This window comes from Rhinolophus sinicus, chromosome 6 (genome assembly GCF_057876585.1).
Source record: "Rhinolophus sinicus isolate RSI-liver-muscle chromosome 6, RSI-T2T, whole genome shotgun sequence".
Taxonomy (NCBI): Eukaryota; Metazoa; Chordata; class Mammalia; order Chiroptera; family Rhinolophidae; genus Rhinolophus; species Rhinolophus sinicus.
In genome coordinates, this window is record NC_142506.1 from 68,683,501 (window position 1) to 68,710,176 (window position 26,676).

General features: G+C 60.8%; 1 protein-coding gene across 1 annotated transcript; it reads left to right on the forward strand.

Annotated features, from left to right (window-relative positions):
• Nucleotides 1-54: 54 nt before the first annotated feature.
• On the forward strand, nt 55-25,632 carry IGFN1 (immunoglobulin like and fibronectin type III domain containing 1). Its single transcript, XM_019750939.3, has 24 exons — nt 55-150; nt 2,175-2,223; nt 2,663-2,782; nt 4,018-4,157; nt 4,997-5,096; nt 5,591-5,635; nt 5,900-5,942; nt 6,478-6,658; nt 7,764-7,877; nt 8,600-8,768; nt 9,814-10,086; nt 10,803-14,639; nt 15,069-15,193; nt 15,880-16,021; nt 16,344-16,643; nt 17,060-17,359; nt 17,771-17,944; nt 18,629-18,757; nt 19,899-20,201; nt 21,047-21,129; nt 22,459-22,654; nt 23,338-23,637; nt 23,972-24,298; nt 25,099-25,632. The coding sequence occupies exons 2-24, from the start codon at nt 2,217-2,219 to the stop codon at nt 25,110-25,112; spliced, it is 7,422 nt and encodes a 2,473-aa protein (XP_019606498.3). The 5' UTR covers nt 55-150; nt 2,175-2,216; the 3' UTR covers nt 25,113-25,632.
• The last annotated feature ends 1,044 nt before the right edge of the window (nt 25,633-26,676 follow it).

The window sequence follows — 26,676 nt, forward strand, 5'->3', positions numbered from 1 at the left end:
GGGCAGAGGAGCCCAGAGGCTGCAGTGACCTACATCTGCCCCAGCACTGCCTGTCCACGGGCAGTCCCTGCAGAGCCCCTGCAGCGTGCAGCAGCTGGAAACTGAGGAGGAGAGGGCAGGCAGGAGGCCGGAGGCCGTGTGTGCGCCCAGGTAAGTGGGCACCGTACAGCTGTCTGCTCAGTGGGGCAGAGGTAGGGCACAGATGGACGGCTCTCTAACTTTTCCACTCAAGTAGGAGAAGGCAGAGGGCATGAGAATAGCGGGGACATCCCCTGGCAGCCGTTCACACCCTGGGGTCACCCCTCTGGACAGGGCAGAGGGTTTCAGTGACACTGTCTGGGTGCATGTGTCCTGGCCCTGGCTTTCTCAGCACTGTCTGGCTGACAGTGTGGCCAAAATGATGGCCCAGCTACAGGTCTGACTAGCTGTCCAGAATCAGGGTTTCAGGGCTGCCCTGGGTGCGTCCGATTCATAACACGGTCATGCAGGTGCAAGAAACCCCATGTGTCTCTTTCAGCCTCAGGTCCTCCCAGCTGAGGAGCTGGAGGCAGCAGGAACCTGGGTCTGTGGGATGAAGCTGCCACTGGGGGCAGGGGGTGCTGGAGGGAGAGCAGGGGACATGGCCCTGGGTCCAGGGCAGAAGTCTTGTTGGGCTGGAGTGAGGACACAGCTGCTGTTTGGCACTGAGCAGAATTAGGGCTCTTCTCAGAATGAAGCATGGAGAGGATTCATTTCCTCCCCACCCCCAGCTGAGGCCACCTCCCTCCTGTCTCCAACCACGCAGATCTCTTGTCCATTCGTCATTGACCCTGCACCCAATCTGGCTTCTTTCTGAAAGAACGGAGTCCAGAGGGTGAGATGGTTTACCATTGGGCCCCTAAGTCCCCGTGGGGGCTGCGTCTCTCTCCCTTCTCAGCTGGGACCTGTAGGCAGGAAGCTGGAGGAGAGGACCGTGTTAGCGTTACCTCTCCATGTGTGACAAACAGCCATGTAAGGGACTGAGCTGGTGGTGATGGGGACAGGTAATGAAGATGACAATGAAGAGTGCTGTGTTGAATTTCTCCAGGGTGGGGTCGTGGACAGGTGCCAGGCGGCGGTGCTGGGGCGCGGGTGCGACGGGGTCCCTCTGCCAGCTTGGCGGCTCTCCCCCGCCTCCCTCGTGACTGTAGGATAGCGGCAGTGACCGCTGCAGAACGTCTCTGGTGTGCCATGGCATTCCAATGCGCCGGGGGCAGTGGCGGGGCTGTTGAAGGGACGCTGTGGGCCAGAAATGCCAGTGGGTGGGCACTTGTGAAACGGAAGATGTCATGCGTGGAGGAATGTGCTCTGTCACGTGTGGGGCCCTCTGAGAACAGGGCTCTTTGGGCAGGAAACAGAGTCTCCAAAATGGAACGCCACAGCCACGGGCCAATCACACAGGAGCTGGGCCGCTGGAGAACCCTGCCAAGAAGTCCCCTCCCGACGGCTCCCACCCCAGCCCAGAACCAGGCCCCTCCCTCTCCTGGGGGGCACTCCCCTTGGCCACACTGAGAGGGAACTGGAGGGATCAGGGTGTGGTTAGAAGAGGCTGGAAGGCTCTTGCTCACCTGACATCATAACTCACTGGCCTCAGAGTGGGGGCAGATGGATTTATGAGGATCCCACCATCCAGAGCAGACAAGAGCTCATGAGCAGCCAAGTGGGGGACTCTCCCCCACAGACCCAGTGATCCAAAGGGTCCAGACTGGCTGAGCACGGGAGGCAGAGGGCTGCTGGGCCCTTGGAAAACCCCAGAGTTCGTCTCTGGGAAATTCATGTCCAAAGTCAAGGGGGCCAGGCTGCCGGAGCTGAAAGAGTCCTGGACACCGGGAGCTGGACCTCCTGAGGTTGGGGAGGCTGCGTCTCACCCTCTGAGTGGTCATCGGGCCTGGGGTCCCACCAGGAGGCCAGGCCACCTGCACCATGTGTAGGCTCAGCCCCACGGTTTCCTTTACCTGGAAAGGCACAACGGGGCAGCATTCCACCCCTCCCTAGGTCTGGGCAATGGGTTTTGCTGGGCCCCGGGGTTACATGACCTCTGGGGGGCAGCCACTCCATCGGCTCCCACCCGGATACCGGCCGACGCACTGATGCTGTGGGAAGGGTGGGGTTAGACCAGCTGGCCTCCTAGAAGCAGTTCTGTCCTCTGTTCTCAGGAGATCACTTGCCACCCCCAGGAGCCAAAGACGAGCCAGACCATGGCAGGTGAGAGAGGGCTGACTGCCCGAGCCCCTCCCTGGGCCCCTCACTGGGTGGAGGGCGGTACTCAGAGACCTTCAGACCGTTCCTGTCTGCTTCTTCCAGTGTCAGCTTTAGGTTTTGGTTTATTTTCCCGAATAAAGGGTGCAGAGCTCCCTGCATGGCCCTGCTTCCTGGGAAGGACCCTTTCCCACTCTCCCTTGTCCAGCTTTTCCCCAGGGACACTCCCAGGGTCTCCCCAAGGCGACCCCCACCCACTTCCCAGGGGCTCCATGCACGCTGCTGGAGGACCAACCCAGCCACCACCAGAAAATTCAGAAGCACCCTCACCAGCAGGGGAGCGAGGGGGCTTTGTGCCTGGGGTCTGTGGGTCAGCGCTCCACTGTGTCCAGGGCCACCCATGAGGGAGGGGCAGGGCCCATGTGCCTTTCTCCCACCTCCTCAGGGAAGCTCAAGAAGTCTTCCATGCACGGGGTCACCATCCGGCAGCTGGTGGATGACATCCCCGAAGGCTGCAGCACGCCAGACTTCGAGCAAAAGCCGGTCACCTTGGCACTGCAGGAAGGTGAGGCTGGGGTGGGGGACCCCTGACGGAGATAAGAGCCTGCTCCTCCACCTCCAGCATACACAGCGGAGGGGCTGGGGTCCTTCCTGACCTGCCTGCCTGTCCCCAAGTCCGTCATCAGTCACAGCACATCTCCCTGTATTGGGGGGTGTCTGCCTGGATCCCCAGAAGAGGGAAGGGACCTGAGGAGCAGGGTGGGTCAAGGGAGTGAACGCATGCTGTGGGGTCCTGATGCAAGGCATCTGGGAACAAGGATGGGGCCATGCTACACTGGGAACAGGGACAGGCTGTGACGTTTCCCAGCTGCCCTTTCTTCCCTGCCCCTGCCTCCAAGCGGCTCCTGCAGGGGCCACTGTTCAAACCGAGTGAACCTGGGCTCTTCCCAGCCCTTGCCTCCAGACCTCCAGCGGTTCACAGGCTGGGCTCAGAAGCCCTTGTGGAAGGCCACACAAGAAAAGACCCCAGGAGGGTGCTGGGGACACAGGCTGCTGGGGGAAGGGCTGCATATTGCTGTTTTCCCCAACACAGATTCCTGCACTAAATTTCTCTTTACAACCTTCTGTATAAGTAAACCATGGTACATTATTTTCCTAAATCTGACTCCAAGTCCTCACTGGACAAAGTCATAAGAAACTGCCTCATCGTAGAGAAGGACCCTTGGGTGTTTATACTGTTCTCTGTTGACATATCCCAGGAGGAGCTGCAGAGTCCTTGAGAGGACCAGCTCCCGGGCTTCTGTGCCAAGCCTGGAGCTTGGGGTCTTTCTGAGGCTGGAGCCCTGTGTCTCAGAGCCAATTCCTTTAAGGTGCCAAAGGGCCATTCCTTTCCAAGGTTGTCATTCCTGCCCAGAGAGTGACACGGAACCCACAAAAACTCACCCCCTCCCCAGTCTTGGGAGAGCCCTTCAGATCCCTTATCTCACCTACTTGCAAAGACATGCCCACCCTCCTAAGCCCTGCTTTCTCCGTGGACAGTCCAGCCGCATGCCTCCCTGAAGACCCCAGCCCCTGCCACACAAAACCAGGCGGGGACGGCCTCTGGGTGCCTGGAAACTGCTGCTCTCCACCTGGCATCATAAGAGGTCTCAAGTCTGGAGACTGCAGCCTGGCATCCTTCCTGAATGAGCGGTCGAGATACCTGGAGCCCTGAGAAAAACATAAATTAACAGCTGTATCAAGTGTACTGTCACTCCCTCCCCCAGCTGGTCAACCTCCCCCCTGTTCTTGCTGCCACAGGAAAAAATGCCATCTTCCGGGCTGTGGTCTGCGGGGAGCCCAAGCCTGAGGTGTCCTGGCAGAGCAGCAAAGGCGACCTCAGCAACTGCAGCAAGTACCAGATCTCCTCCGCCCCGGGCAGCAGGGAACACGTGCTACAGGTGAGGACGCTGGCACCTCCTGGGGCGTCCCGCCTCTGCCTGGCCCAAGTTGTGGCGTCCCGCCTCTGCCTGGCCCAAGTTGTGGCGTCCCGCCTCTGCCTGTCCCAAGCTATGGCGTCCTCGCCTCTGCCTGTCCCAAGCTGGGGCGTCCCTGCCTCTGCCTGTCCCAAGCTATGGCGTCCCCGCCTCTGCCTGTCCCAAGCTGGGGCATCCCCGCCTCTGCCTGTCCCAAGCTGGGGCGTCCCCGCCTCTGCCTGTCCCATGAAGGGCTTATCAGTGGCCTCCAGTCCCCAGAGGAGTAAGAGGGGTCGCGGACCTAGCTCCATCCTGTGGTTCCAGGCGGCCTGAGCCAGGTGTGAACCTGGCAGGCTCACCGGCCCGTCTTCGGACGTTGGTCACCATGAGAAATATTTGTAGCTACCAGTCATGGAAACCCTACTATGTGCTGGACCCTGGGCTAACCACATGGCACAGAGGATGTCATTGAATCCTAACCACTCACTACGTTGTGGGTGAATTATCCTCACGTTCTAAGTAAAGACACTGAGGTTCAGAGAAGTTCGGTGACCCGCCAAGGCTCCACAGCACGAAGTCCCCGGCAGAGGCCGAGGTGCTCGGGTCCAGATGCCCCACACCCTGAACGAGCAGCTCCTCCTGCCTCTGATGGCACAGCTGGTATTGCCCCCGGGGTGGTCCAGGTTTTGTTTGGCCTCTGTCTTTCCTGAGGAGCACCGCGAGCTCCCTGAGGACAAGGACGTGTCTGTCCCCAGCACATGGCCGTGTGTGGTGACAGAGGAGGGAAGTGTTAGCGTGTTCCCCTGCCCTTGGCCTCTCTGTAGGTCAACAAGATTATGGGCGAGGACACGGACCAGTACCGCTGCCGGGCAGTGAACGTGTATGGGGAGGCCATGTGCTCGGCCCGGCTCACCGTCATTGAAGGTGGGCTTGCCCCTGCCCCACAATCAGTGCTCAGGGCGTGGGGGGCCTGAGAGGAGTTGGGGGCCTCGCAGGGTGGGCGAGCCAAGGAGCAGCTAGGAGGACGTAGGTGAGTGACTGCAGGACCAGCCCCACAGCTGTCGGACACATTGGGCCATACGGGACATAAACCATGGCAGCTCTCGGGTGAGCGAAAGGGCAGCTGCCCCTTCAGCTGTGCTTCAGTTTGTAGTGGCCCGTGGGTGCCACCTCCCTAGCCCCTGTAGACTTGTGAGTGGCCCCCCACCCCGCGTGAGATGATAAGCAGGTGGGTCCCACCTCGGGGGGTATTAATGCTCATGATGGACAGACCCTCTGCCTGGCACATCCCTGCTGCTGGGGGACGAGGCGGGGGGTGTCGGGGGCCCTGGTGCCGTCTTTCTCAGGAAGACCGTCTGTGTGACTGGCTTCTGTCCCTGCATGCCCACATCAACTCCCTCTTCTCCCCGATGGTCCAGTTGGCTTTCGGAAAAGTCGGAAGAGACACAAGGAACCCCAGGAGGGTAGGTGGAAGGGGTGTCAGAGACTGCCTTGGGGCCCGTGGGGGTGGGCTACTCCTTGCCTGCTTCTTTCCACTTGGCCAGGCCCCCATGGACACCTCACGGGTCCTCACCAGTCCACGGGAGACCCCCTTTCAAAAGCTCGGTTGTCACCGCGGCCCACAGGGCCCCCCTTCAGTCCCCACCCCACTTCCTATAAGGAAGCCCTGCCTTGACTCCTCGGGATCCCAGCCTGGGGTTGGGGCCTCATTACTGTTCCTTTTCCAGACCTCAGGCAGCAGCTGGCCGAGTTCCGGAAGATGCTGAAGAGGTGGGTCTGGCCTGTGGTGGGGGATGGGAGCCCTCGGGGTACCCATCCCCTGCGGCTTCCATAAGCATGCTGGGCTCAGCTCTCACCTCCACCCAGGACACAGGCAGGGAGCTAGACTGGGGGAGACGGAATCGGGATGCGGCTATGCCACTTTTAAGCCCCTATCCTTGCGTTGTCACCTCTTCTCCTGGAGCCTGATTCGCTCCTCAGTGACATGGGGCACTCCACTGGAACAGTAAAAAAAACACTTTAAAAAAAGTGTTGTTAAAGCAACAGAACAATTCCCCTAAAAGACCCATTGCCCAGAAATGCACAGTACAGGTTGTTAGGAGCAGACTTGCTCTCGGGAAGCTGATGCTGCAGGGTGACGGCCGCCCCTGCCCATCTCTGGGTCCTCCAGTCCCGACAGGGCTCAGTCCCACATCCCAGGCTGTCTGTCCCTTTCCTCTCTGGAGAGGAACGCTCCCCATGTCTCCTCGGGGTCCCAGCTCCTGGGGCTCCCTGGCCTCTGAGCTGCAAGCTTGCTGTTCCCCAGGGCGCAGCCTACTGCCTCCGAGAAGACAAAGGTGGACCGGGAACAGGTGTGGCAGCTGCTGATGACGGCGGACCGAAAGGACTACGAGAGGCTGTGCCTGAAGTACGGAATCATGGACTTCCGGGGCATGCTGCGCAGGCTGCAGGAGATGCGCAAGGAGCGCGAGGACAGGATGGCTCAGGTGCCGCCCGCCGCTGCCCCGCGCCCGCCCCGCCCCCCCCGCGCCCGCCCCGCCCCCCCCGCGTCCGCCCCGCCCCCCCCGCGTCCGCCCCGCCCCCATGCACCCGCCCCGCCCCCATGCACCCGCCCCGCCCCGCCCCCACGCACCCGCCCCGCCCCCACACGCACCCGCCCCGTCCCCCCCACGCCCCCGCCCCGCCCTGGCACCTCGCGGCCCGGGAGCTGGGTTCACAGAAACCAAGCCTGTTGGGGGCCCGCCCTCATCCAGCCCCCCAGCGTCTGTGTGTCTGGCCAGGGACCCAGGCTTCCAAGTGGACGGACGTCCTGGCTGTGAAAGCTGGTTCTGATCCTCAGTCCGGGGCTTGGGGAAAGCTCGGCCCGTGTCTTGGTTTCCTCCTTGTAAGATGAGTGTTGCAGTCGTGTCTACCTCGTGGGCTTACTGCGCAGGCGGTGAGAGAATGTACTTAGAGCACTCAGCCGAGCACGGGACACATAGGAAGGGCTTCCTGGCAGCTGTCGTCATCATCATTGCCACTGTCACCATCACCACCACTGCTGTCATCACAGACTGTGGGCACCTATCTTATTTCCAAAGCCTTCAGGGAAGGGAAGCTCACAGTTCCCACTGGCATTTTCATTCCAGCGACTTATAAACGGCAGAAAGTTCTTCCCTGTGTCAAACCTAACTAGAGTCTAAGTCTAGTTTTTCTTCTGGAAATTCAAAACACTTCTGTTCATCCTCCTGAAAATGCTATGTTATCAAACCTCCCATCTAGGGCCTCAGTCGGCTGTCCTTCAAACCTTCTCATCTGCTTTAGCACAGGGCTTCGCACGCAGTAGGTGCTTGGCTCATTTTGATTGGACAGAATAAGTGATGAACAGAAAAGTCCTACTGTGTTCTCAGAGCCCCTGGACACCTGGGGTTCTTTCTCGCTCCCCTTCCCGACCAGATATCTCAACTTGGAGAATTTCCTTCCTCACAGGGCTTAAGTCTCCCACTTGGGAAATGCCTTTTCCACGGGGTATTGGGGGGCCGGGGTCTGAGGGATTGGAGTGCCCTGAGGAGCAAGCTCAGAGAGCTCCCTTGGTGGGTTTGTCTCTCCTAGTACCTCAACTCCGTATCCAACTGGAAGCACATCAAAATCACCAAGGAGGGAATTGCAACATTTGAACTGGAGCTAGATCTTAAGGATTCTGAGAGCAAGATATACCTGTATAAGGTGAGCCTGGAGGAGCCGCTGAGGGGGAAGGGCTCTGGCAGGGCTGCTGCAGGTCCTTGGGACAGGAATTTGGGGGGACCCTGCTGTGTCCCCCAACCCCACCCTGGCACTCCTAAACTAACATCCTCCTCTCTCTGCCCCCGCTGTTCTATTTCTTCCTAACATATTCTATTATTTACTTACCACGTGTGTTATTTGTCGGTCTCCCCCATATCATCTGAGCTCCCTGGGGCAGAAATCCTTGCTCTTTTAATGCCCTGATGTGTCCCAGTATCTAAAACCCTCAGCAAATAGCAACTCTGTGGGGTTTGGCTGAGGTGGGCGTGTGTGAGTGGATCCCTGGGTTCTGCAGAGCCGGGAGGACACCCAAGAGTCCTCTGGCATTGTCATGAATGGACGCCCCAGCACCTGGCACTGTCTCCTGTCCCCGCTAACCTTGCAGGGCTGTGGGGGTGGTAGCTCTGCCCAGTGTCAGCTGCCTGCTGGGTAGTGTCAGGTGCCTCCCGCACAACACTGGCCAGCAATTTACTCCTGGGTCTGAAGCGTGGACATTCCTAGAGCATTTGTTTCCCTGCAGGCCTGCTCTCCACCCCCCCCCCTTCCCCTTTATGGTCCAGGAATGGGTCAGTGGGAGACAACTGCTGAGTGAGGCCGGAGTGGGTCTGTGACAGGAGGTGCTGGGGACCTGCCGAGGCCCTGAGCCCCTTCTTTTCTGCCCTCAGGATGGTGAGATGGTCCGCTACGGCTTCGACAGCCAGAGCAAGCGCCACGTGCGACGGCTGGGGAGGCACTACCAATTCCAGATCCAGGATCTGTGGCCCGAGGACGCTGGCATCTACCAGGTCAGGGTGGAGGACGCCGAAGTCTTCTCCACAGAACTGGAGGCCAGCGGTGAGTGGGCTTCTCCGAGCAAGTCGGAGTGGGCGGGCCCACGGGGGGTGGCCACGTCAGTGCCACAGCTGGGGGTGCATGGGTGTGAGGAGACCGAGGAGGGGGGCACACACCCAGAGGGGAAATGACAATGACCCCTTTTCCGGAAGGCTCACTCCATGCTCTGTGCGCTCCTGGTGCTGAGCTGGGCTCTTCTGGGTTTCAGCCCCACACGTGCACAGTACACGCCACGCCCCAGCTCTGCTATCAGCTTCCGGTCGTGTCCAAACTGAGTTCACAGCCCCCAGAAGCCCGCTCCGTTTTCATCTGCCACCCTTGTCTCCCAGCACTCCTTAGCAAGACCACCGCGTTGGGCACACTTGTGCCCTATCCAGACCTGTGCCTCCCATGCCCCCTCCCCACCTGGAACTGTCCTGTCCCCATGAGTAGAGTAGCTGCGTACACACCACCTCCTGGACCCCTGACAGCCCCAGGGGCCCCTGGGAAGCAGAGGCTGAGGTATCATAAAGTATGTGGCTGAGCGGGATTGAGGAAGAAGGAAGGGGTGGGACCTCCAGCATGCCTGGTGGGGCTTGGAAAAGCCTGGAGCTGACGAGGGTGGGGGATGAGCAGGGGCTTTGGAGGCAGCAGACCCGGGTGTGAATGCTGGTGGGGCCACCTCTGAGCTGGGGAAGACTGGGGCACGTCATTTAACTCTAGAAGCCTCCATTTCCTTACTTGTCAAATGGACATAGTCACGCCTGCCTCGGAGATGGCTGTGAGGATAAGGCACTTGGCATGATGATGTCCTTCACGTACCCACTTTGCCCCCAGACATAATTTTTGGATGCAGAATTACAGAATCCTAGAGCTAAAATAGTCTTCCCGTTCATATCCTAATTAGAACCCCTCGTTTTCTGGGAGGTAAGAGGTGACCCGTCCAAGGTGACACAGGGGGTTTGTGACAGAGCTGTCTGAACTGGGGTTTCTGAACTCCCAGCCTCGCCGCGCTGGCTCACACTGTGTACACGGCCAGTCTGAAGGCCCATTCCTACTTCCCCGACAGCCATCCCCCCCCGAGTGGTCGTGCCACTGGCCGAGGTCCATTGTGAAGAGCAGAGTGACGCCGTCTTTCAGTGTGTCCTCTCCAGCGCCTGTCCCAATGCTGCCTGGAGTTTCCAGCACCGCTCACTCCAGCCAAGCGACAAGTACGAAATGTCCGTGTCCGCTGATGGGCTGACCCACCGGCTAGTGGTGAAGGGGGCCCGTCTCTCAGACATGGGCGCCTACTCCCTGAGCACTGGGCTCTACACCTCCAGCGCCTGGCTGGTGGTTGAAGGTACGTGGATCATACCTGTCCCTCCCTGTCCCCACTGAGGCTTGACCTCAGGCCCAGGAGGGCGTGAGGAAGACCAGGGCAGGGGCTCCCTTTGGCCAGTCACTTGCTTTGGATGGGACTGTCGCCCTCAGAGGAGGAGGGGAGCTCCTTCAGTTTGTCTTGACCCACTGCCATGTGGCTTCCCAGCCAGCTCAGTGCTGCCCAGTGGCGTCTGCTCCACTGGGCCTCTGGGAGTTCTCTGGGGCACAGACCCAAGCTGGCCCTGGGGTCTGGTCCAGGGCTTGGCACAGTGGCCCGGGCTCCGTGGGTGAGAGGCCCCTGGGTCAGGCCAAAGAACACCCTGAACCACCGCACCCTCTGCTTTGGGGTTCAGGGTGATCCCAGGAGACTGTAAGGCGGGTTTTTAGAAACCACGTAGCTGCTCGTGGCAGTTTGATGAGCAGGTGACTTTGGGCTCCCGTATTTTCTCCAGATGTCCTCAGGAACTTCACAGCGGGTGCAGTGGGCTGAGGGCTCAGGCCTGAGGAAGTGCCCAGTGATGGCGTTTATCGGTCACTGAGCTGGCACATCCTGGCTTTCTTCTCCGATGGTCAGCTTGTGTCTCTATGGGGGAAACAGGGTCAGGCGAAGCAGTGGCCGTTGGACAAGTGACATCGGGTTGATTTAGTGGGTCTTTTCTCCTATCTCTCTGTGGGCACGCTGACCTCTCGCCAAAGATGGGAAGGACAAAAGCCTTCTGACCACAAGTGCTGACCTCCAAGTTCAGCTGCAAGGAGCCCAGACCTCAGACGCAGAAGGATCCAGGAGTACCAGCAGCGAGGGGGGGCAGCTCAGAGGGCAGGGCCCCCCAGGGAGCTCCCGCCAGGGGTCTGGGTTGTCTCCTGGGCTCCAGCTCACAGCTGGCCCAGACACACATGGCCTTGGAGGGCATAGCTACTCCTTGATGGTGGACGAGGGAGCAGCTGAGTCAGCCTGGGGCCCTGGGCAGGCAAGACAGGGCCTTCTGGAAGCAGAGGGGGGCAGAGCCACTCCTTCTGGGGAAAGTCAGCTCCACAGCGAGGGAGGCTGGGACGGGAGCTTCCTGGGGAGGCCCCATCCACAGGGAGAGGGCCCGGGATCAGGGTTGGGCCTGATGGAAGGTCATCAGCCAGACGGCAGGGACAGTCATGGGGACAGACCTGGTGGGGCAGCAGGGTCCAGGGAGCCTTGGGCTGGAGGACATGGGAGCAGTGAGGAAGGACAGGAACAACTCCGGGGGGCCCAGTCGGGACCTGGGACAGGAACGAGAGCCCTGCAGGGGTCCCAGTCTGGTCCTATGGGGTCTTGGTCAGAAGGGGAAGCAATGGAAATTTTGCAGGGGGAGAACCTAGGTGAGGAAGGGGGAGGGGATGGTCTGAGCAGGGACAGGGGGAGGGGAGCAGCCGGGGCAGTGTGGGGTCCTGGCCCTGGCCTGGGGGAAGCTGGAGACAGCAGTGCCGCAGGAGGTCCTGGCACCCTGGGGGCTCCTGGCGGAAGAGGACCTAGCTCATCGGCAGGCAGGGGCCCTGAGTCCTGGGGCTCTCAGGGAGGTAACAGTGAACATGGGGAAGCAAGGGGCCCTGGGGGGTCAGGGCAGTCTCCAGGACAGGCCTCTGCCGGCAAGGCCCTCCAGGAACCCCCAGGATCTGCTGGCAGAAAATTCCTTCTGGGGAGCGGGAGTCCTGAGGCCCAAACTAAGGGTTCATGGCAGGAGGCAGATGGGCAGGGCCCAGGGGAGCTTGTGGGTGGGGGAAGGGGCTCCAAAGCCAGTGCTGAAGGGCCAGGAGGTGCCGGGGACCGGGACAGGGGTCCTCGGGGACCCCAGGGACAGGAGGGCCAGCAGACAGGGGTCACCTTGGGCGAGGCAGGAGATGGCTCTGGAACCCCCGAGGGTTCCCAAAGGTGGACAGCAGGTCAGAGGGGAGCAGGGGTGGCTGGCAGAGGACAGGCCGAGAGCACGCATCCTTGGGACGACACGACGTCCAGCCTCGCCCAAACCGGGAGCCAGCATGGGCCTGGAGTGCCGGCGTCTAGTGGGGGAATGGGCGGTGCCCAGGTGGCTAGGCTGGCGGGGTCTGGCCAGGAGGTGGATGCCAGAAGCCACAGGCTAATGGGATCTCCAGGCCGGAGTGCTCAGGGGCCTGGGGGGACACTGGGAGGCACGGATGGATCAAGTGGTCCAGGGGCCACGGGGTCAGAACCAGATTTCCGGAATGGGACATGGAGCAGCAGAGGGGAGATGGGCTCTGAGGCTGGTTTAGGTGGCCTGGGGGGAGTGGGCTCCAGCTGTGGCGATGGCCGAGGGAAGTTTAGGGGGCTCGGTCCTGAAAACGGGGCTGGTTATGGTGATGGCTCAGGGGCGCCAGGAGAAATAGGGTCTGCTCGCAGTGCTGGCTACAGTGTGCCTGGGGGAGCAGAGTCTAAGCAGGGCGCTGGTCACGGGCATGGCTCACAGGGGCCTGGGGCACCGTGGCCTGGAAGCCAAGACGGGCACGGTCCTGCAGGAAGGGAGTCTGGCAGACTTGCTGGTCTCCAGCACGGCCCAGGCGGCCCTGGCGAAGCGCCCCTGGGTGAAACCAGGAATCGTCCAGGGGCTGGGGTCGCATCCATAGGCCCTGGGGATGCTGGCCCTAGGGGGAATCATAGTTCCGATGGTGCCCTAGGGAGTCTGGGGACAGTGGAGCCAGAACCAGGGGTCTCTGGAAGAACAAGGCCTCAGGGTTCAACTGGAGATGCTTCAGGAGCAATGGGGGCCTTTGGAGAAGGGGGTCCAGGAGCCATGGAGCCAGGGTCTCTGAGGGCAGTGGGCAAAGTGAGCGGTGGGGATGGAACCAGGGCCCTGGGAGCTGGAGCCGGTCCTGGGGACGACACCAGGCGCCCTGAGGCACAGGCTCTGCACACAGAGGCCGGTTCTGAGGGCCAGCGACCTTCTGGGTCTGGCAATGGGCTGGGTCACGGGGAAGGATCCGGAACTCTGGGTCCTCAGCACAGTGGAGGCAGAACAGCTTATGGAGGAGGGTCAAGGGGTCTTGGGCCTGGGGGGTCAGGGCCAGGGAGCGAGGGGGGCTGTAGAGATGGTTCGGAGCGGTTTGGAGTAGCAGGCTCACTGGCTGGGACGGGACATGAGGGTAGACCCAGAGGCCGAGAAGCCATGGGGCACGGGTCAGGAGACGGGGCAGCATCAGAGGGGTCTTACGGAGGCACAAGCCCCCAGGGTGGTCCAGAGAGGAGCAGGGGAATGGGTCTGGTGGATGGGGCCGGTCCTGGGGTGGGTTCTGGGGTGACTGGCGTGGGTTCTGTAGACGGGCGGCACTCCAAGAATGGCCATGGGGGCTCTGCAACCTCAGGGACCCCTGGGGGTTTGGGGGCTGTTGGATCAAAGGGAAAAGCAGGTGTCAGAGAGTGGCAAGATGGCCCTGGGACCTCACGGTCTCCTGGGGCTCCCAATAGGGAGGGTGGGTCTGCAGACCAAGGAGGTGTGCAGGCTTCTGGCTCTCTTGATGGTCAGGGGGCAGTGGAGAATGACACCCAGGCAGAGACAGCTGCTCTGGCATCGAGACGTGAAGGGGACTTGTGGAAAGTGGCCCCAGCAACAGCAGACAGGGGTGGAGCTGCTGGCCAGGCAGGACCGGCGTCTCGGGGGGCAGAGGACTTACTGCCAGGAGGTAAGGGGTTGGCAGTGGCACGTGGGAGCCCGGCAGGCACAGGCCAGGCTCTGGACAGCATCCAGACGCCCCAGGAAAGGGGCAGATCTGCGTCACAGTCTGCCGAGGGGCAAGCGGTAAGCCGCTCTCGGGCGCCAGGCTGGGAAGACCAGGGGCTCGGCCAAGGCAGCACGGGAAGTGGGAGGCAGCTCCCAGGCTCCAGGGTGTCCAGTTCTCTGCATGGGAAAGATGCCACTTCCAGTGGGAGCCAGGAAGGGCCAGAGGGCCGCAGGGCCCAGGAGGGGGCTGCAGGCCAAGAAGCAGCTGGTGGGAGGCAAGGCCCAAGGTCCCCGGACAGCCAGGGTTCAGGTCCTAGAAAGGGCAGTTCTGCTGGCCCAGGGGACTCAGATGGAGCCTGGAATGGCCGAGAAGGTGCTTTTCGCAGGAGCGACTCCGGAGACAGATCCGGGGACATCGGGGGCCCAGGGTCTCAGCTGGGCAGAAGACAGAAAGGAGAAAAAGACACACTAGAGGATGAGGGGTTCCCGAATGACAGGGCCCGAAGTCCAGGGGCCCTGAAGGGACATGAGGGACAGGGAGCAGAGGAGTCTGGCCGGTCAGGCAGGAGGCCTGCACCACTTAGGAGCAGGACCCAAACACAGTCAGAGGCCGAGGTTGGAGCCACAGAGAGGGGGGTGGCAGGTGAGGCCAGCGGTAGGGGGCAGCTGCCTGCAGAAGAAGACCGGAGCCGCAAGCCCCAGAGTCACCTTGGCGGCAGGAGAGGTGGCGCAGAAAGCATTTTGGATGTCTGTGGCCAGGAGAGGAACTCCACCAAGAGCCCCAGATCCAGACGCAAGCCTGACACTGGGGATTTCTCTGAGGAGGCCCGAGGTAGGTTTTCTCAGTTGTGCTGGCTCCACACTGGGGTGCTTGGGTCGTTCGCAGTTTTGCTTTCAGCCCCAGGCATTTGTTCCTGCCAGTGCCCCGTTTTGGGGGGCCTCCCCCCACTCCCAGAAGCAGCCTCTTCCTCCTCATGCAGGCGGGATCCAGGTTGTGGGGCCCAGGGGTGTCCTGGGCATCTGTCTTGACACCCTACATCCAAAGCACAGAAACGTGGGTCACCCAGCTTCCCATCTGACTTAGATGCCCTTTATCCATCTGCGCCTACGTCTCCTGCACTCGCCATAGGGACTTTCCTGTACCAGCACTGGCTAAGCCCAGCTGGCAGGACGTGCGAGCCACCCAGGGTGCAGGGCAGGCCATGGCCTGGGAGGCTGGCCCCTGAGTGACTGTCCTCAGCCTCTCTCTGTGTCTCTTCAGCCCCCCTAGGCCACTTCTCCCAGGGCCTGGCTGACACGGAAGCACAACTGGGAGAGACTGCTGTGCTCTCCTGTACCCTCACCAGGGACCTGGGACCCGGTTCCTGGTTTAAGGATGGAGTCAAGGTACTGTCCCCTCCCTTTGCCAACATGTTTGGGGTGAGGGCAGAGAGGAGAGAAGAGGAGGGGTGGGGAGAGGAGAGGTGGGGAGGGGAGGGGAGGGGAGAGGGAGAGGGCAGGGTTTTCATTCTTATTTTCCTCATACATCTACCCTGGGAGTTTAAATAACCAAGAACTTGGTGTGTTTATGATACACTGGACTTTGAACTGATGTCTGTCCTGCTCATCCCGTCCCCACACCTCTCACTCTCCTGCCGCTGCCCCAAATGCCTTCTCAGCCCAACACCTGTTGCATTCTCAGGTCCTTTAAGGCCTGATACAAAGGCCATCTTCTCAGCCCGCGCAGGCGGGATCTCTCAGCCCTGGGATGGCCATCTGTCCTCCATTCTGGCGGTCATCTCAGGAGTGCTTCAGAGCTGGGGCCTGGCGCCAGCAAGACCTGGCTTGCCGTGCACTTACGTGACCTCTGGTTCCATCTATAGACTGGGCTAAGTGCACGCACAGCCATAGGCTGTAGTGGCCATTCAGTGAGGGACAGAGCAGACAGCGTCAGCACATGCCTGGCACGCGCTAAGTGTTTCATTCACACCCGTTACCGTGATTCCTGCAACTGCGTTAGTGAGGGGCCCTGCAGAGCTGGGCCGGAGGAGCCTGGGCCGGGCTGACCGGCTCCGCTCTGACCCTGCCTCCAGCTCAGCGCCCAGGATGGACTCGTCTTCGAGCAGGATGGTCTGGTGCACAGGCTCATCATTGAGGACGTGCAGGGGACCCAGGCCGGGAAGTACAGCTTTGCAGTCGGCAACCAGAAGACTGAGGCCACCCTGACCGTCCAAGGTGAGCCCAGCCTGCCCTTCCCCGCCAGGTGACCTGCAAATACCAGGACGTGTGGCTGGTATGCAGCCAGGGTGTGACCTCAACCTGTCTGAGAAGACGATTTTAAAATTCCTTGTCAGAAAGTCCTTGAAGAGGTCCCTGGTCCACGGTCCCTGCTGCTGCAGATGAGGCCACTGTCCCACCTCCCGGCCCTGTTAGTCCTTAGGAGGTGGGGGCTGGGGCTCTGACTCTTAGCCCAGACCCCCCTCCCTGGGTCCTTCTGTCCCCACCCCGGGTGCCGGTGCCCTGGCCTCTTTGACTCCCTTGTGCTGTCCACGTCTAGATCCCCCCGTCATCGCTCCGGATGTGACAGACAGACTGAGGGAGCCTCTGACGGTCAAGGCTGGGAAGCCGCTGACCGTGAAGATCCCCTTCCAGAGTCGCCTACCTGTTCAGGCCACCTGGAGGAAGGACGGGGCCCAGGTGGAGGGCAGCAGCAGTGGGGGCGCCCAGGTGGCCCTGTGCGATGGCGTCACTCGGCTGTGCCTCCCCAGCACCAGAAGGAAGGATGGCGGCCAGTACAGCGTGACGCTGAGAAGCGAGGGTGGCTCTGTGCAGGCCGCGCTCACCGTGCAAGTCATAGGTGTCTGCCCAGCCTCCCCAGCCAAGGCCCGAGCGTCCAAACCTGCTCCTTCCTGTCCTCCCCCCAGACTGGGAGGGGAGATGCAGTTCCGAAAAGTAAAGGGCTGGGAGGGGGCCCTGGGATAGTTGCTGGTGGGAAGGTGGCCCCAGCCTGGAACAGGGCCGGCATGGTGAGGCTGGAGGGCTGAGGAAGTGCCCACACCAGCCACCAAGTGGGGTCTGGGCTCTGGCCGGTGCTGTCCACGTCACCTCCCTGGGTGTGTGCGTGTGTCCTGGGACGGACATCTCTGGGTCCTGCCCGAGTCTCTGGGTGTTCCAACCATGGCAGGCTTATCCGCTGATGGGGGAGGTCCAGCACCGCTCCCTTGCAGCCACTCTGATGCCCCTTCTCTTTCTGCTCCCCTTGGGGTCTCCCAGATAAGCCCCAGCCCCCACAGGGCCCCCTGGAAGTGCAGGACTGCCATGGGGCTGGTGTCTGCCTCCGCTGGCGGCCCCCTCGGGATGACGGAGGCCGGGCTGTGGAGCGCTACGTGGTGGAGAGGAGGCAGGCCAGCAGGAGCACGTGGCTGAAGGTGGGCGAGGCCCCCGCAGACAGCACCACCTTCACCGACGCCCAGGTGGAGCAGGGCAGGAAGTACGCCTTCCGTGTGCGGGCCGTGTCCTCGGAGGGGGCTGGGGAGGCCCTGGAGTCTGCGGAGGTGCTGGTGGCTCCTGAGGGTGAGAGGACCATTTGGGGTGGGGTGGAGAATGTCCTGGGGTCCCCGCTGTGCCCTTCGAGGGCACCATGGAGAGGCCTCAGCACAGCATCACTTAGCATGTGGGAACAAGATTTTTGGGGTCTTCTCCCAGCTGTGGCTCTGCAGGCAGGGGGGATGGACACGCAGAGCCCACGCTCAGGACCGACCGTGGTGGGCTGGCATTGTCCTCCACCAGATGGGTCCTCAGGGCTGGCTGGACTCCTAGACCACAGTGCTTCCCCATTCCCATCATTCCATGAGCGGCTGGAACAGTGTCTCCAGCTGTCTCCAGGAGGGACAGAGTGCGGCCCACCCCCGACGCCTCCCAGGACCTCTCTGAGCTGGCACGTCTCCTCGGCCTCGGGCTGACCGGCAACTTGTCTGCCCGCAGCGCTCCCCGGGCCCCCTTCCACCCCAGCCATCCTGTCGGCCTCCAGCCAGGGTATCACTCTGACGTGGACGGCCCCTCGCGGCCGCAGCCGTGTCCACATCCTGGGCTACCTGATTGAAAAGCGCAAGAAGGGAAGTAATACCTGGGCAGCAGTGACCGACCAGCCCGTGCCTGGTGAGCGCCCGACTGCGTGGTCCACGTTGTCCTGGCACCCCAGCTCTGGGGTCCTGTGTCACCATCACGCCAGATGGGCCTGGTAGAGTGGGTCGCACCAGGGTGGCGGGGCCCTGGGAACACAGGGTCATGTCTGGCAATTGGGCTGTTAGAACTGAAGTGGGCGAGGGTGGGGAGTGGCATCTGGTGTGAAGAGGCCAGACGTGCCCCTAAACACGAAGCACAGGACAGCCCCCTCCCGCCCCCACTTCCCCAGCAAAGAATTGTCTGTCTAACATGTCCACAGTGCCCAGGCTGACAGCCGGGTCCAGTGGGCGTCTCAGGGTGGAAGCTGGGCGTGGAGCTGTTCAGCCCTGCCCCTCTGTCTGGCCTTGACCCCTGGCAGCTCTCTTTTGTCAAGATCTTAGCTCCCTCATCCATAAAATGAGAGTTTAGGGCTCTTGCCCACGACCACCCAGCAAGCTGGTGCAGAACCAGACAGGGTGTGGGGGCCCTGACTTCCTGAGATGTGCTGTATCCACCTAGAAGGGAGCTGAGTCACACCTCCTGGCTGGGTGCGGGGGAGGGCTGTGTTAGGGCCCCAGGCTGGGTCGTCTCTTCTCCAGAACGGATGCACCAAGCCGTCTGTGTCCCCTGGCCACCTGGTCCTGTCACAGGGGGACTAATGGGGTGGGCTTTCCACAGAGCGGAAGTGGACGGTTGTGGATTTGCGGCACGACTGTCAGTATGAGTTCCGGGTCACGGCCGTGGCCCCTGCTGGCCCTGGGGAGCCAGGACCTCCATCGGATGCCGTGTTTGCTCGGGACCCCATGAGTAAGTGGACACCAACCCAGGATGCAGGTGGTGGTGGCAAGCAGGGGATGGCTCTGAAGCCAGTGGGACAGGACAGGGGACCACAGGTCAGGGACAGTCCCGAAGGGATCGGCCAGGCGGACTGCAAGATAAAGGTCAAAGTCCTCAGAGATGAGGCGTATCTTAGGGGCCAGCGGCGGCTAAGTCCTCAAGCTGAGCTCCAACAGACCCAAGGACCAGGCAATGGGGATTAGAAGAGTCCCCTCCCCAGGTCACTTCATGCACGTGTCAGCCTCTGGGCAGGTCAGTCCCCAGGCTGGCCCACCTGTCCTTTCCTGTAACCATCTGGTCCCCGAGTGAGGGAGTTTTGTCCCTGCAGGGCGGTGGGGGAACCCCACCGTCAGGAGCTCACAGGGGAACCCCACCATCAGTTCCCTATCCAGTGAGAGTTTGCTCGTCACCTGCTGGGCAACCAGCACTGTAGCAGCACTAGGTGGATACATCCTGGCCTCTGCCATTGAGACACTTCCGCTCTAGAATAGCATTTCCTTGCTTGTGGTCTCAGAAAGAGTGGAGTACCAAGATGTGACAGAAATTGTGAGAGTGATGGTGACAGCAAGGCCTGTGACCAAAGGAATTTGAGGTGCAGCCTATGACATCCCAAGTTCCACGGAAAAGATACCTGACCTGCTTTGTTTGACCCAGATTTCCCAAATCTGAGCAGAGAATGCCTTTTCCACAAAACACCGAGCAAAAACCTGACTCCGAGGCACGCAGCCTGGAAACGCTGCTCCGGGCACCTCCATGAAAGAGTCCTGCCCAGGGCTTAGAGCTCAGGATACAAAGTACAGAATTTGAGTCTTCAGGGCCTTGGAGCCTTAGAAATCATCCCCCGAAACTCCAGATCTTGGGAATCACAGGAAGCTAGTTAGGGGGAGGGGCTGGTGGAATGAGCTGGGAGGCTCCCTGCAGGAGGCAGCTGGGAGCTGTGGTCACGCCTGAGGCAGGGATGGGATGGAGTAAGGGCTTGCTCTAGGGAGGTGACCAGAAAGGTCTGGAGGCAGGACCCCAGACTTCCACAGGAACGCGAATCATCCCCAGTGAGGGGCCTCCCTCAGGAGAGGGCAGTGCCACTCCTGACGTTGCCATGGTGCCCGGCCAGGGCGCCCCGGGCCCGTGAGGGACCTCGAGGTCACGGACACATCACACACCAGCATCACCGTGCGCTGGGCCCCGCCGGACACGGAGGACGGGGACGAAGCACAGGGATACGTGGTGGAGCTGTGCAGCTCAGACAGTCTGCAGTGGAGCCCGTGCCACATGGGCACCCTGTCTGCCACCACCTACACCGCCAAGGGGCTTCGGCCCCGACAGGGCTACTTCGTGCGGGTGACAGCAGTTAACGACGGGGGCCGCAGCCAGCCCACTGCCCTGGACATGTTAGTGGAAGCTATGCCGGTTTGCGGTGAGTGCCACCTCCCTGCCCTCCCTCTCCTGAGAGGGGCCTCTGGGTGGCACCCCTGATCTTGCTCAGCCCTCAGCTTCATCAAGTGACACTTACTGGGCACCTGCTGTGTGCCAGGCAGGCCCTTTCAGAAACGTTTTCTCATTACAACTCATAAAAAATCCTGCAAGGTTAATATTTGTATCCCCAGTTTACAAACAAGGAGACTGAGGTGAAAGGGACTTTGCCCTGGGTCACACCACTAGTTATGGCCGGTCAGGATGAAACCAGTGACCCCACATGAGCTGCACGCTCAGCGAGGAGGACGCCAGCCTCCGGTTATGGACAGCTGGATTGTCCTCCTCCCTGGGCTCTAATGTGGACGCAGCTGACCCGTCTTCAACCCAAGACACGGGGCCATCCCAACTGCCCCTCGTTGTCACTGGACAATAAGGGGGACATGTACAGGGAAAAGCATACTGCACCTCAGTGCGGAATCCCTGGACCTCATCCTGGCTCTGCCCCGTCCCTGTGGTCTCAGACCTGTCACTTCCTGACTCACACCAGGGGCCGGCTCACCTGCAAAAGGAAGTGTTGGGTAACTTTTCAGTGTCCTTTCTGTTCAGGTCGAGCCCTGGCCGACAGCTTTCCTTTCTCAGCCCCCATCCCTCACCTGCTGGCACCTCCTCACCAGCTCCTGCGCCCCCCCAAGCCCTCCTCCCAGCTCCCTCGCAGTCCCTTCAGAGCCACCTGGCCAGTTAGGGCTCAGCGTCATTGAGGTCGGCCCGCCTTTCCCCACCTCCTCGGGGACCACGGGCTGGGGCCCAACTGCAAAGGGAGGTGACAAGCTGTCTTGTGTGTTCCAGTCTCTCCCAGGTTCCTCATGGACTCAAAGGACTCGCTGATGGTCAGAGTTGGGGACACCATTCGCGTGCCTGTCTCGTTTGAGGTGAGTGTATCTAGTGGATGTAGGGAAGGGCAGAGCAACCAAGGGAGCCAGGCTCAGCCCTCTGGTTCTTGTCTCATCCTGCTCCCTCTGGACCCTAGTCAGTGACTGGAGCTTATGCTGGACATCAGGCCAGAGTGAGGAAGGAGGGAAGAGGGCCTTCCTTGAAGGTCCAGCCCTCACCTGGCCGCCAGGCAGCCGTTCTGCTCCGGTCTGCAAGGCCCTCTAGTGGGAGCTTCCGGTACTGCACTTCCAAACCAGGGCTCCCACTTTGTCTGGAATTGAGGGGGCCTGCAGGGTGGATCACCCCCTTTGACTTCAGCATGCATTAATACTTTGTGCAAGCACATGACCTGCACGTGACTCAGGATGACCCTCAGGCAACACCACCTCACTCCTAGTATTGCAGTACAGGGTAGTGGTTAGAAGCTCAGACCGGGTTCAAATTTTGGCCTCATTGCTCGCTAGTTGTTTAACTTTAGACAAATCTCTTAACCTCTCTGTGTACCAACTTCCTCACCTGTCAGATGGGGACAATGATAGTAACTTACCTCAAAGGATTGTTCTGAGGATTCGAGGAACTCATGCATTGAAAGCACATAAACAGTGCCAGCACATGGTTAGCACCCAGCATGCACTGCCCGTTGTCATGGAAACTGTCACTGTCACCATTGCTGTCTGTGTGGGAAGCACACCGGTGGCAGAATGACACCCAAACCCAGGCATAAGTCCAAATTGCCTGTTCTGAATGAACTATGAGATTGTAAGAGTGACACGATGGCAGAAATGTGTGACACATGCCGAGTGTCCACTGTGGTTTGCTCCCCATCGCTGCACTTTCCTTGTATTATTAACTTTTGGGTCCTCAGAACATCCCTGAGGGTTAGTCACTTTACCATCCCCATTTGACTCTGATGCCAGAGGACCCCGTGCTGAGGGCCTCACAGGGTGCGGTGGCGTGGCCATCCCATCCTGGACAGGGTCACCACTGCATGGGCCAGGCGACCATAACCCCCTCCTGGACAGCTGCTGGGCCCCCAAGGCCTGGGCATCCAGTGGTTAGCGCTCACCTCTGCATGAGGCCCCTCATTCCCATCTCACCCCCTCACCCCTGCCATGTGTCTCCAGCTCTAATATGTTTTCCTGCAGAATAAAATCCAGATGTCTGCAAGGGTGTGGCACTGAGGACACTTGGCATTTTTGCCCACCCCCATCCCCACCTGCATCCCCGTCCCAGCCAGCACTCCCCCCAGAGCCTGTCTTTGCCCCTCAGGGGCCACTGTTGTGGCCTCCACAGATCATCCCACCTCAATGTCCTTCCTTGCTCCCCAGGCTGCCCCCATGCCGGAGGTGACCTGGCTGAAGGACGGCCTGCCCCTGCCTAAGAGAAATGTGACCTGCAGCAAGGACGGCCTCACCCAGCTCCTGGTTCCTGCGGCCAGCCTCTCAGACAGTGGTTTCTACACCGTGGTGCTGAGGGGCCTGCAGGGGGAGGAGGCCACCTACTCCTTCCACCTCAGGGTGGCAGGTGAGGCGAGCCTGGGCTGGGGCTGTGGATGCCAGCTTGGCCACTCACCAAGGTGTGGGGCTTCTGTCTGGCTTGCTCCCAGGTCTTGGCTTTTCTACCAGGCCTGAGGATGCAGGTGACCACACCCCAACCCTCGTAGGTGCTGAAGAGAGAAAGGAGGAGAGGCCAAGGGGGTCTGGGGACTCTCTTCTGCCTCAGGAGCTCAGGGGCAGTTAAGCCACAGCCCCTCAGCAGACCTCCGTTAGTCTTCACTTCGAGTCAGTGAGCAAAGACGGTCACCCCATGACCTCACTCAGAGCTGTGGGGAGAGCTATCTGTAGTCCCTGTGGAGGTGAAGGGTGCCCCCCACCACAGTGCATCCTCCACACCTATCCCACCCGGGAGGTGACTCGGGACCCAGAGGATGAACCACTGACAAAGGGCTCTGGAAGGTGTCCATGAAAGCCCCCCCCCGTCTGTTCCCATCCTGGGTCATTTTACATAGAAACCAAAGTGAGGTTCCCACCCCCCAGAGAGAACTGTGGACCCTGGAATCGCTCTCTGGCTCCAGCTTCCTGCACAGCAAGACTGTTCCCTAGAAGATGTGGGGACTCAGGGAGAGCCACCCAGGAGCCCGTGGGCATTGTCAGGCGCTCTGCCGGGTTGCCCCCTAAACTCGGCTCCCTCTGGCCTCTCTCCTGCAGACTACCCGCAGTCACCCGGGCCCATCAGCCTGCAGGAGAACGTGCCTGGGACAGTGACGGCCGAGTGGGAACCGTCTCCGGACGAGGCCCGGGGCATCCCTCTGCACTACACAGTACTGACACGCTCCTCCAGCCACGGCTCCTGGCGCGAGGTGGCCGACCGTGTCCACACCAACCGCTTCACCCTGCTGGGCGTCGTCCCCGGCCACGAGTATCACTTCCGCGTGGTGGCCAAGAACGAGCTGGGGGCCAGCATGCCCTCAGACACCAGCCAGCCCTGGTGCATCCCACGGCAGCGAGGTGAGCTCTGTGAACCCCAGGATGGCAGGGCACACGGGGTGCTGGGGTACTGGCTGAGGGGGCCAGAGCATGTCTCCGTGAATAGCTGGACCCAGGGTCTAATGTGTGTTCCAATTTGACCACAGTGAATGTGTGTTAGCTTATAGTAAAAAAAAAAAAAAAAAAAAAATCCCGAGTATTTATAGCAAAAGATGACAAAGTGAGTGAAGTCTAAGGGCCGGAATGTGCAGGAAGGCCCAGGAAGTGCCGCGTTCCACCGGGTTTTTCTGCCGGTGGTGGCCCTGCCAGCATGTCACCTTCTGACCCTCCTGTCTCGCTCCGGGTTTCACCACAGATGGGCTCACTGTGAAAGCTCCCAGCTACCAGGAGCCCAACCTGAGCCAGAAGCCCTGGTTCCTGGTGGGCCTCCGGCCCCACCTGCTGCCGTCCGGCTGCCAGTGCTGCATGAGCTGTGCCGTGCGCGGCTGGCCCAAGCCCCACGTCACCTGGTTCAAGGACGACCAGAGCCTGACAGGAAACCCTGGGGTGTACAGCACCAACACGCTGGGCGTGTGCTCCCTGGTCATCCCCAGCGTCTCCCCCAAGGACAGCGGCCAGTACAAGGCAGTGGCTGAGAACACGCTGGGACAGGCTGTCAGCACGACCACCCTCACTGTCACAGGTAAAGGCGCCGCCCTCGCCGCGTGCCTGCCTTCAGGGCCTGTCAGCTCCAGAGAGATCGGGCCTGGGGAGGACGTAGGGCTCTGTGCGCAGCTGCCCATGGACTCTGCCCTTGAACCTGGCCTTCACTGGTCATCCTGGGCCCAGCACATCCCATCTGGAAAGTGCAGTATTTGGACCAGACCAGTGATGGGCAACCCGTGGCATAAGGGTCTCCATGCCGCCCACCTCAGCTTCCCAGGCTGCTTTGCAACATGTTTCCACGGGCGACAGAGGCTTCTTCCATGTTGTACCTTCGTAAATATGCCCAGATTTGGACACTCAGTGCCCTAAAGCCGTGCCGGTTCTCTCAGTGGTGACCTTGTCCTATGTAAAGCAAATGATATCTGTTCATAAGAGAACATTTTTCCCCAATAGGATTTTAACCTCTTACATGTTAGAGCCGAAACGAACAAACAAACAAATAACCCCTAACATTTTTAATTATTCAGAATTGAACTTTGTTCAGACAAACAGCCTTTTGGGCCTGGTCTGGGGCCCTGGTTCTGTCTGTGGCACCTGTCCCAGGCGCTCAGGGAGCCTCTCAGAGGCCCATCTTTTGTGGGTGCCTGGTGTCTGGGTGGCCTGGGGAAGGCTTTTGCCCCAAGAGTACATGGTGGCTGTGGATTTGAACCCATGACCCTGATGGCAGAGCCCCAGGCCTAACGCCCTTGCTGTACGGCCTTCAACACTTATATATCTGGGGGTGGGCAGCTGCCCTTGCAGGACCAGCCACGTACCCTGGGGCCTTGTGTCTTACAGAATCCAGCTCCTAGCCCCGCCTCACCCTGGGATGGCCCTGCCAGGCCACACAGCCACAATGATGACAGATGCCTGAAGCTGACACCTACACTGGCCTGGAGTCCCCAAAGATGGAAGACACCGGCAATGCCCAGAACCCCAGGGAGGCAGGAGAGGGGCTTCTGAGGAGGTTTCACCAGGAAGCTATGGAGTCCTTGGGGAAGGAAAAGAAGAATGGGGGGCACTCGGCCTCAGCGCCCCAAGCGACATCATGAACAGGGTACCGGTGACCTCCACTCACCACGCAGCCGTCTTCCTTCTCCACCTGAGGAGACCCAGGGAGAACCTGCCTGCAGGACGGAGGCCAGTCCTCCTCTCCTGAGCCATGCCCTCTGTGGGGATGAGCGGGCCTGCTGTGACCACAGGGAGAGGAGAGTAAGGGAGGTCCGTGGACCTGGGTCGGCACTGGGGCATGGAGGGCATGTGTTAGGGGTGATTTCTGTACTTTTCTTCATTAAAACATTAGGCAAATAGAGGCAAATCATCTGCAAATGAGCCGAGAGGTTGGTGTGTTGGGGGAAAGATTCCCAAAGCAGAGCCTTTCGCCCCGGCTCCAGTTGGGCGGGTGGGTGGGTCCCGGCTTGGGGGAAGCACTCGCTTGGAATCGGAACTGGGTTCTTCAGCCGCACAGGCCTGTGGCCACCTCGATTCCAGACGGGAAAGGAGGGAGGTCGGAGGGTCTGTGTGGGGGAGACCGCCCTCCCTCCTGGCCCTCCCTCCGGCCGCGGCTCCTGCGCGCCTCTGCCTGGCAGAAAGCCTGTGGGCAGCAGAGCCAGTGGTTCCCCAGTGTCACCTGTGTGCGGAGCACAGGGCCAGATGCCTCTCAGTCCCTGGGGCCACACAGAGCCCGGGCTGGCGAGTCCCTGCTCCAGGAGGGGCTCTGGGGACCCATCAGGAGAGGCCAAGAGGCCGTCAGATACATGGGAACCCGGCCCTCACTCAGGGCTCTGGGGTCCCCTCCTCACCTTCTCCACTGCCCGCCCGCATTGCCCCGGGTCGCAGATGGAAGCCGATGTCTGCCTTTCCTGGGAGGACCTCTGTGTGCCCCACGCCCACCGCTAGAAGGCCTTATCCTTCTCGTCCTCAAGCCCCGAACCTCCCAGGCTCCCAGGAAATGTTGGGGGTCTGGAGGGCCAGAGGAAGGAGGGAGCCCTGGGAAGGCTGAGCCCGGCTCTCCCCCATTATGTGGGCTCCAAGGCCTAAGGTTCTCTAAAGAGCAGAGACAAAGTCTGCTCCGATCCAGGCCTCCACTTTCCGCTGCCTCCCCTGCAGCCAAGGATGGGGTCAGACCCAGGGAGGGAGGATGACCCAGGGAAACGGAGAGGTAACTGGCCACCCAGATAAACCAAGAGTAGCCCCTGAGGCAGGGGCGTGGGCCAGACGCCTTGTCTGTGCGGCCGTGGTTCACACCTGCCCCACCAGCAGGACCTACAAGACCCGTCCTCCTGGGCCTCCCACCTTTCTCCTGCTCCCACAGAGGCCAAAACCAGGCCACAGGATAAAGCAGTTCCTGGAAAGGGAGAGGCAGTGGCTGAACCC